The 11145-nt window shown below is 38.4% G+C and overlaps 1 protein-coding gene across 1 annotated transcript in view; it reads left to right on the forward strand.

Moving 5' to 3' along the window:
* The window catches only part of LOC128664183 (WW domain-containing oxidoreductase-like), a 656721-nt gene extending 646575 nt beyond the window's left edge, over nucleotides 1–10146 (forward strand). Inside the window, exon 9 of the mRNA XM_053718949.1 lies at nucleotides 9783–10146. Within this exon, the coding sequence (XP_053574924.1) occupies nucleotides 9783–10146 (364 nt within the window). The remainder of the gene's footprint in view (nucleotides 1–9782) is intronic.
* Nucleotides 10147–11145: the final 999 nt, after the last annotated feature.

The following is an 11145-nucleotide window of genomic DNA, read 5'->3' on the forward strand; positions in this document are numbered from 1 at the left end:
GTTTTATGACAACTTTTTTTAGCACTAACCCGACGAGCGCTCATGTTTACTTTCAACTTGTAATATGCGCACAAGTTAATGCAGGCACAATATTTTAATATTGCACACTAATGTTAGCGTGCTGCTGGTAATTTAGCCCTTTGTGTTTCAAATCCCTTTACATTGCTTTATCCACATGAATTACAGTAAAAAGTTTTGTTTTCATTCATTTGAAAGTACAATGTGGTGAATAATTAATTCAATATTGTTAATAACTGGTTTATGTGTTTGAATAAAGATCTTTTTTACATCATTATGTGTGTGATTGTGTATTTCATTTCATTTTTCATATTTGATGAGTGCTGTTTAATCCTCCTAACACTTCAGTGCAATAATAAATTCAGATTAACATTCAGAGGAGCAAAGTTTAGTTGTGTACAAGTAGGAATCAGTCATTTATAAATATGTGAACTGGGCTAGAGCAAAAACATAAAGACTTAGAAAAATTCATGCAAACAACCAAGGTGTACTGTTCAGACAAGGGAAGATGGTCTTCAAGACGTCAATAAAAAAAAAGTCCAAAAATTAAACGTAAAGCTTTTCAAAAAGTGTTTTCTAATGGATTCGAATGCTGCTGTAAAATTCTCAATACAAAGTATTTATGAAATTAAAACAAAGTGAAGCCACTAGAAAGGAACACTGTACCTGAGTTTTCTAATTGATTTGAAAATAATGTGAAAAGCTTTCCTAGTGACTGAAAAAGACAAATATACTACTTTATATATATAAAGAAATTGATTTATTGCCAAGATGTTTCATTTTCTGGGTTGTTGCATCAAAGTATTCTCTATTGAATTGAATATTTTTCTACAGTCAGATATACATTAAAAGTTTGTACTTTATCCAAATTATAAAGGGGATGTGCTAAAGTCAAATCAGTAAAACAACTGACGCTTTTTGGCTAATAATCGTACTCCTAGCTGTGTAATACAATATTGTAATACATCCTCATTTAAAATGTCATATTCATTTTCATTGGATAAAAACAAAATTATGCTCATCCATTTAACTGTTCATTGCCCATGGCTCTTATAGCGTGTAGGGCACGAGTTACAAGCATAATACTCTTCGGCAATATTTTGTCATATATGATACCGTGATAAAGCATGTAGGTAAAGAAATTAATAATATAATTAATCTTTATATTCAATGTAAACAAAGATGATATGTATAATCATAAAAAAAGAGAGAGGAAGGGTCAAAAGGCCCTATAGGAGGCGCTGTATAAATGATACAAATATCATAAATGGATATGCGGACTCTCAAATATTTTTTTTTTTAACAAAACAAACAAAAAGTCTTATTGCCAAACTTATTTCTGTATAATAATGGCTGATTAGCCGCTTAGTATGTATTAGTACTGTTATTAAGTATTATTAACCATTTTAAGTCTGTCCTATATACTTTTTTGATCACTGTTTATTGACACATTTATATTCGATCCGAGCAGCTCAAAAACCTTAGAGCATGAGTTAATAGGATTGTATGAATGCAAACTATAATAACTTCTTCCTCAATACTTTCAACTTTATATCAGTACCAGAAATGTATTAGATCATATTCGGAAATGAGTCCTTTACGTACCCTTGTTTCAAGTTTGAAGATATAGAATATATCTCTCTTAGCTAGGAGCTTATCTCTATCATCCCCCTTCTATGAGTATTTTTTTGTCAGTGGCTTAAATGTGGATTATTTTTTTTTAAATGTGCAATAGCAAAATGTTGAAGCAAGGGTGCTGTCAATGTTCCTATTCTAATGATAGAGACATTCTCCCTGATGTGTAACCCAACTTCATGTGTTCTATTCAGCACATGTAATCACATAAATGATATAAGTGGACCTGCAGTACATACAGGACATTTTTTAGAAAATGCCATCTCTAACTGGCGACTGGAAGTATTCTTCCAGTTCCACTGTTTCACGAGCTGTGCAAACCAATGGTTTAACATTAAAAAGTTGTGCTGATGATTCTACAAACTTCATGGTACTGCTCTGAGTAACCAGTAGCAAAGGTGTTACCCCTTTAAATCTGGAGGCGTTTTTGATGTTTCTTTTTTTATTCTTGTTTTTAATCAATTCTGTCAATTAAGTCCATTCATTAACTGCTTTTTTTCTGTTTAATTTGTTTATAATACCCTTGTTCTTCTAGCTGCTCAGCTAAAAGATCGGACTGCATCTTATATTAGACGTCATCTGAGCAATTTCTCTTCAAACATATGAAGTGGCTTTTTGCTACTGTTTGGAATACCCTACCAGGATGACAACTCCTTGCATGTAACTGGGTATTCCATATTATAGGTGTCCTGTAAACTTCAGATTCAACTTCCTGATATGCAATGCCAAAAATGATAACGTCTAAATAATGGATCTTTTCCATACTATATTCAAACTTAAAGCTAATAAAATAAGAGGCTGTCTGTAGTGGCTTAGAATCTACAATAAAGTATATTAAAATAACAAATGTTGGTTGTGCAAAGTTGGTAATGGGTAGTAAAGGTGTTATTTATCTTTTTTAAACAATAACAATTTTGGTGTTGACTGTATGATTTATGAACCTTTGAGAGATAACTGAAAATCAGGGTGACAGGGTGTTCTACTAATAGAAAGTCACATCTTGATAAAGAAAAACTCCCTTAAATCATTAAATATATTAAATATGTTGGTTCTCTTTGGAAATATCTAGTGGGGTTCTTCTCTAGAACTACATAATCATGAACATCACTTAGATGTCTTAATACCTCCTTAACAAAGTCAACTCTGTTCATAATAACCACTGAGCTGCCCATATCAGCGGCTTGCATCACAATTTCCTTGTTTAATATTAATCCTTTTACGGCATATATCTCTTTTCTAGTAAGATTTGGTGTTTGATGTTTAGCATTCAGCCTCTGTGAAGTTAAATTAAGTTAAATCCTCTTTTGAAATTGTTCAATGATTGTTCCCCTACTTTGAATGTGGTAAAAGGTTGAAGTTAACTTTCATGTACATATTGCCTTTCTACAGGGAAAAAGGGAGGGGAAAACACTTTTCTTAACTCAATCTGGGTATTTTGATTATCGAATGATGCTTTTTGGATTATGCAATGTCCCATCTACTTTTCAACACTTCCTCAAAAACATTTTAAGGTATATGTTTATATGCCTGATCCTGATTGATTCCCTAGTTTGTGAAGTTTGGCTTCTGTGTTCTGTTCCACAGCATGGATCCTGGAGGTAAGATTGTTTCAATTTTTACACATAAAACGCTATAACAGGGTCAAAGCGTGGCTCCTTTACACCTTGATAGGATCCAGGGTTAATATCCTCTGAAGGGGGTTTATTGAACAATTGGGGTTAATTAATCAGTGTATTGATTATTTACATGCTGCTTTTTGTGATTTTTTTCATGGGTTGATAGACTGTGTGTTTTTGGCTGGAACAAACAGCTTTTACTTTTAAGTTTCACTTTTGTTTTTGAAAGTGTTGCACAGCTCCTATTACTTCCTGGGGGCCTTCTTCCTGCGGACTTTGCCGCACAGTTACAAACGGTGGTGTCTGCGGCCCTCAGTGCATTATCTCGCTCAAACGCAAGAGAAAAGTTAAACATAGCTCTCCTGACCCGGAATCATTTAAATATTTATCAGATTTAGCTATTATGTCCCAGTTATCCGATGATGAGTTAACCTCTGTAGCTTCAGAGGGTGAACTTTCGGGGTCGGATTGCTTAGCGTCTAAGCCTCCTGCTGCGGAGGAACCGTCCTTTTAAATTGAGCACTTGCGGTTTTTATTAAAGGAGGTTCTGTCTACGTTAGAGGTTCCAGAGGCTGCGCTGCCTGAAGAACCTATGATACCTAAATTAGACAGAGTTTACGAAGACAGGAAAGTTCCTTTGACTTTTCCTGTGCCGGTTAAGATGGCGAACATTATTAAGAACGAATGGGACATAATTGGTTCTTCCTTTTCCACCTCATCTACTTTTAAAAAGTTGTTCCCAGTCCCAGACTCTCAACTGGATTTGTGGGCTCCAATCCTAAGCTGGATGGTGCTATCTCTTTGCTTGCTAAACATACTACTATACCTCTTGAGGATAGTTCTTCGTTCAGAGAGCCGATGGATAAGAAAATGGAAACCTTTCTGAGAAAGATGTTTCAACATACAGAAGTTTTGTTTCAACCGGCAGCTGCAGTTGCCGCAGTTTCCGGAGCAGCTACCTACTGGTGCAGCTCTTTGTTGGAACTCATTGAAGTGGAGTCTCCCCTCGAGGATATTCAAGACAGAATTAAAGCTCTGAGAATTGCTAATTCTTTTATCTGTGATGCGAACATGCAAATTATTTGCCTAAATGCAAAGGCCTCTGACTTTGCGGTCCTAGCCTGCCAGGCGCTCTGGTTGAAGTCTTTGTCTGTAGATATGACTTCTGAGTCCAGATTCCTTTCTCTTTCCTTCAAGGGAAAGATTTTATTTGGTCCAGGCCTGGACTCCATTATTTCTACGGTTACCGGAGCCAAGGGTTCCTTCCTACCGCAAGATAAGAAGAACAAGTCTAAGGGACGACAATCTTCTCATTTTCGTTCTGACAAATTCCAATGACAAAAATCCTTCTTGAAGCCCGAGCAACCCAAGAGTAATTGGTAGTCAGCTCAGTCCTGGATTAAATCCAAGCAGAATAAGAAGCCCGCCGAAAACAAATCGGCATGAAGGGGTGGCCCCCGATCCAGGATCGGATTGTGTAGGGGGCAGACTGTTTCTTTTTTCAGACTCCTGGTTCAAGGACGTACAGGATCCGTGGGTCCTGGAGGTGGTATCTCAGGGATACAAGGTAGGCTTCAAATCTCATCTGCCAAGGGGCAGATTCTTTCTCTCGAATCTGTCTATCAGACCAGAAGGGATGCCTTTCTAGGGTGCGTTCAGGATCTATCCTCCTTGGGAGTTGTTGTCCCGGTGCCTATCGAAAAAATAGGTTTGGGGTTTTATTCAAACCTTTTCGTGGTCCCAAAGAAGGAGGGAACTTTCCGCACAATTCTGGACCTAAAGTGCTTAAACAAATTTCTCAGTGTCCCTTCCTTCAAGATGGAGACGATAAGGTCCATCCTTTCTTTAATTCAGGAAGGCCAGTTTATGACCACTATAGATCTGAAGGACGCTTACCTTCATGTTCCAATCCACAGGGAATACTTTCAGTTCCTGAAGTTTGTATTCCTGGACCAGCACTTTCAGTTCATTGCCCTTCCGTTTGGACTAGCTACTCAGGGTATTGCAGGAGCCCTATACTTGGACAATATTCTGGTGCAAGCACCATCCTTTCATCTTGCAGAAGAATTCTCGGAGTCCCTGCTCAGTCTTCTTCAATCGCATGGATGGAAGATAAACTTGGAAAAGAGTTCTCTTATCCCAAGTACCAGGGTCTAATTTCTGGGTACTATAATAGACTCCATATCCATGATGATATTTCTAATGGACCAGAGATGTTGCAAGCTAACTTCGGCATGTCTTGCCCTCTAGACCTCCTTGAGTTCCTCTGTGGCTCAGTGTATGGAGGTAATTGGTCTCATGGTGTCCTGCATGGAAATCATTCCTTTTGCCAGGTTCCATCTCAGACCTTTACAACTGTGCATGCTAAGACAGTGGAATGGCGATCATTTAGATCTGTCTCAACAGATTGTATTAAACAGCCGGTCGAGAGAATTGCTCTCTTGGTGGCTCTGTCCAGATCGTCTGTCCCGAGGGACATGCTTCTTAAGACCATCCTGGGAGATTGTAACTACGGACGCAAGCCTATCCAGGTGGGGAGCTGTTTGGGGTGCCAGGAAGGCACAGGGGTTGTGGACTCAGGAGGAGTCCTCCCTCCCGATCAATATATTGGAACTACGAGCAATTTTCAAGGCCTTGAAGGCTTGGCCACTTCTGGGTTCATCCCAGTTTATCAGATTCTAATCAGACAATATAACCTCAGTGGCTTACATCAACCAGCGATTCACATTCCGGGTGTTGACAACTGGGAGGCGGATTTTCTCAGCAGGCAATCCTTCCATCCAGGGGAATGGTCTCTCCATCCCGAGGTGTTTGCAGAGATATGCAGCAAGTGGGGGACGCCGGAGATCTCATGGTATCCTGTCTCAATACCATGCTACCGAGGTATTAGTCGAGGTCGATCGATCCCCAAGTGGATCTAATAGATGAACTAGCAGTGCCCTGGAGGTCATATATCTTTTTCCTCCATTACCGCTTCTTCTTCGAGTGGTGGCCAGCATCAAGCAGGAGCGGGTATCAGTAATCCTGATTGCTCCATCGTGGCCGCGAAGGATGTGGTTCGCGGATCTAGTGGGGATGTCCTCATCTCCTCCGTGGAAGTTACCTTGTCGCAGAGGCCTGCTGATACAATGTCCATTTGTTCATCAAAATCTAGATTCTCTGAGGCTGACTGCGTGGAGATTGAACGCTTAGTCTTAGCGAAGAGAGGTTTCTCTGAGAGTGTCATTGATACTCTTATTCAAGCTCGTAAACCAGTTACTCAGCGTATCTACCAAAAGGTGTGGAGGACCTACTTATTCTGGTGTGAAGAGCGTGTTTTTTTCTGGCACAGAGTTAAGTTTTCCAGGATCTTATCTTTTCTCCAGGATGGGCTAAGGGAACAGATTTAGGCCCTGTCGGTTTTATTGCACAAGAGACTGGCTGAGCTTCCAGGCGTGCAGTCTTTTGTTAAGGCTTTGGTTAGGATCAGATCTGTGTTTAGATCTGGGGCTCCTCATTGGAGCCTTAATCTTGTCCTTCGGGTTTTGCAACAGGTTCCGTTTGAGCCTCTGAATTCCGTTGGCATTAAATTGTTATCTTGGAAGATTCTCTTTTTATTGGCTATTGCCTCTGCGTACAGAGTTTCTGAGATCTCTTCTTTGCAACGTGAGCCCCCTTATCTGATTTTTCATGAAGATAATGCAGTTTTACATTCTAAATTAGGTTTTCTTCCTACGGTTGTGTCAGATTGCAACATTAATCAGGAGATTGTGGTTCCTTACTTGTGTCCTAATACTTCTTCATCGAAGGAACGCTTACTTCACAAATTGGATGTGGTTCGCGCCTTGAAGTTCTATCTTCAGGCTACTAAGGAGTTTATACAATCTTCCTCTTTGTTTGTTGTCTATTCGGGGAAGCGTAAGGGGCAGAAGGCTACTTCGACTTCCCTATCTTTTTGGTTAAGGAGTGTCATCCGCTTAGCTTATGAGACAGCAGGATATGGTCCTCCTGAGAGGATAACGTCTCATTCCACTAGAGAAGTGGCTTCCTCTTGGGCCTTTAAGAACGAGGCCTCTATGGATCAGATTTGTAAGGCGGCTACCTGGTCCTCCTTACATACTTTTTTACATTTTTTTACAAGTTTGATGTTTGTGCTTCGGCTGAAGCAGCTTTCAGAAGAAAAGTTTTGCTGGCTGTGGTGCCCTTAGAATAGGGTCTGCCTCTTCCTTTTTGTTTCCTCCTTTTATTCATTCAGTGTCCTCTGGAGCTTGGTTATAGTTTTCCCAACAGTAAGGAATGAAGCCATGGACTCTCCCTATCTTAGGAAGGGAAATGTAATTTATGCTTACCAGATAAATTCCTTTCCTTCCGGATAGGGAGAGTCCACGGCCCCCGTCCTTTTTTTCTTGTCTATGGGCGGTCCCCTAATATTTATTTTATTCTTCTGGCACCATTTATACCCTAATGTTTCTCCTACTTTTCCTTGTTCCCTCAGCAGAATGACTGGGGTAGTGAGGAAGTGGGAGGGATATTTAAGCCTTTGGCTTGGGGCGTCTTTGCCTCCTCCTGTCGGCCAGGTGTTGTATTTCCCAACAGTAAGGAATGAAGCCGTGGACTCTCCCTATCCGGAAGGAGAGGAATCTGGTAAGCATAAATTACGTTTTTTTTTTTTATTTGACCCTACTTCCGCTAATCATGTAATATTAGTTTTTACTTATGGATGTATTTTGGATCATATTCACAAACAACCACTATGGTCACTGATTACGGTCATGTTGCAAATATATAACGCCACTAAGAAACATTTGGGTATTCTGATGTTAAAAACGTAAAAATTGGTATAGAAAAGTCTAAAATGTCTATAGGCAGTATTACTGCTCCTATTGTAACCATTACATTTAGACCCAAAAAGAAGAGTACATTATCTTTTAATGGGAGCTACAGATGTGATAGATCAAAACGTGCTTCTTTTGATCATCTTATTGTGTTGGTTACCTTTACAGTACTTGTACTAGTTGCCATCTTCAGTATGTAGGGATTACATCTAGAAAGGCCAAATCAAGGATTAGAGAAGATATGTATAATATCATGTCTAATAATCCTTGTTCTGACCTCTCTTGGTGTTAGAGAATCATTTGCTTGGCAGTCCACTCCGAAATTGTGCTGCAATTTAGGGGAGGTAATAAATTGTCCCTCCTGAAGCATTTTCAATATTTACCTTAGAAACAAAACATCCAAATGGTTTCAATTGTGAGAATGATTATTTTCTTAATATAGTGTTATTCTGACTATAAAACTTTAAGTAAAACGTGCCCCTTGTTAGGAGCCTTTACATTTTGTATTGAGTAATAATAGGTTAATGAATAAAAATAGCAGTTTGTTAATAGTTTATTACATAAATGTAGTAATTCAAATGTCATGCTATATTATGTAATAACACTCTGGTTTTGACATTTGGCACTTATGGAGTTAATAGCCTAAATGGGTTTATTGATAATTGTTTATGCAGACATATTCTCTTATTATAGTCTATGTTTAAGAGGTCTCATATGAAAAGTGTAAGATTTGAGGAACCAGTTCTACTTTCATTTCCTTGTTCGCACAAACAGATTTTATGTGACAAAGTAAAGTAAGACTGATAACTTTTTAAATAGGCATCACATCTTATCTTTGCTGGATGGAACCCCCCCCCCCCCCACACACACACACACCGGCTTCCTCCTAGGAGAGTCTGTATTTAATGGGCTTCTACACATTCTAAACAGCAGGAAATGTACACACACTACCCCCAACACACACACAGATACTACCAGTGCCTTACTCAAGGAAAGGCAATGTTACACACGCTCAGACTAGGTACCTTGAGCAGTACATTAAAAGCCAGTACAGTACAGTCTCTGCTGAGAGAAAGTAGGTAGGTGGGAATTTTACTGCTTAATTTAATGCCACCTCAGCCATGAGAACTCGAACAAAGCAGCAAAAGCCATCAGATTATACTCTGTTTTCTTCTATAAGAGAGTAGTCTATAGGTTTTTACTGTGATGCTAGGGGAGATGCAAGAGATACTATCTTCCCTTCCTATGTCCACTATTTTAACAGTTGATTCCCTGACTGCCCTTCTTTTTATCACAACCACCACAAAAAAAATAATAATAAACATCTGGATTTTCCCCAATTGCTATGCTTGGCATTTAAAAACCCTATATCAGATATAACACGGACCATATCATGATGTCTATTAGAACACAAACTACGGTATATATATATGCAGTACAACTAATATCTACATTGGACTGTGCCCTTCAGTGTACAATCTCATAATGGCAGTCACCCTGTAACTCAGCTAAATGCCTATGCTTCACAATATAATAGTCTTTTTTTCTGATTGAATTGCTAATGTTGTCTTAATTTGTGATCCTATAGTTGTAACATATTTATCTGCTGAGTAACATAATATAACAGTTCATTTCTGCAGGATTGTAATAAAATAATACTGGAGGAATGTTAGAAACAGATTTCATTTTTCTATCCTAGATTTACAGAATTTAAAGATTCATCTGGGAAACTTGACCTAAACATGCTTTCCCCACTGAAAAAAGAATACGGGGCCATGTTGGCTTACAACCGTTCCAAGCTTTGCAATATACTATTCTCCAAGGAGTTGAACCGCCGCCTCTCTCCCTATGGGGTGACGTCGCATGCAGTGCATCCTGGAAATATGATGTACTCTTCAATTCATCGCAACTGGTGGGGGTATACATTGCTGTTTGCTTTGGTTCGGCCTTTCACCAAGTCAATGGTGAGTGAAATATTTTACATGTATTCTGTTTTTTTGGAGCAAGATAAAAGTATATTAAAAATCCAGATGTACATATTTGCATTAACATATTGTCTTTGATATCTATAGACTTCATGTTAAAGCTTTTTTATAGGATAATAGCCATAACATCATAACATTTTTTGGACTAATTTATTCAATACTGCTGATCTTTTTTGTCATGATAATTAGTTGATGATTTGCAATGTTTTTATTCATGATGGTGACAAATGAAATGTGATCTAGTAAAATTTGGGGAATTGACTTTTCAGAAACAGGAGGCGGAAACCTTATGCTAAATTGAAAAAACATTGCAGTTGTTTGGCTGCAAGTCGCAGAAACAGCTATATGCCCAAGGAAAATTTAAAGGCAAGTAGGGAAAACATTATGTTGACCTATTCACCTCTAGTGGATAGTAGTTGTGTGAGTCAAAGGTCAAGTAGCTGTTTGCTGTCATTTGCAAAGAACATGAAAAAGCTTTAATTTATTTTGTTCTTTTGGATCTCTGTGTTCTTAAATGTTGATGTTGCTAATCCCTTAATCCACAAAGGTGTTGAATTGTAATACTTATATAGTCATTATCAGATCATTTGCTACTAAGTCATCATTTTAGAGTTTCATGATTTTGATTGGACGGTGTTTAATAAACAGATTTTAATATTTGATGTTCCTTAACAGTGGTCTGTGCATGAAAAAGAGAATCAAAGCTGTATCATATTATCACACACTTACTGTAGCCTTTAATAGAACCAAATATTTGTTTTGGCTGCTAAATGGGCCAAAAGAATATCAAGTGTTAGAGGGCAGCAAGCTCTTAGCAGATGTTTCAGGGAACTACAATTTAAACCTTTTTTTTTTCTTTTCATATAACATTTAAAAATGGGTCAGATTTGTTGAAGTTCCGAGACTATAGGGTTTCTTTTTCCTGTTTCCCTGCAAAGCCAGCCATTGTGCTAAGACTTTAACAGATGTGCTGTTCCCTATTTAATAGATGGGAATAAAACTCTGGTTCTGTTGCAAAGTTATAAATTACTGCTAGAAAGCACAAGCTGTCACTGTGTTAACCTTAGCTAGCCAGAG

Source organism: Bombina bombina, chromosome 1 (assembly GCF_027579735.1).
Source record: "Bombina bombina isolate aBomBom1 chromosome 1, aBomBom1.pri, whole genome shotgun sequence".
Lineage (NCBI taxonomy): Eukaryota > Metazoa > Chordata > Amphibia > Anura > Bombinatoridae > Bombina > Bombina bombina.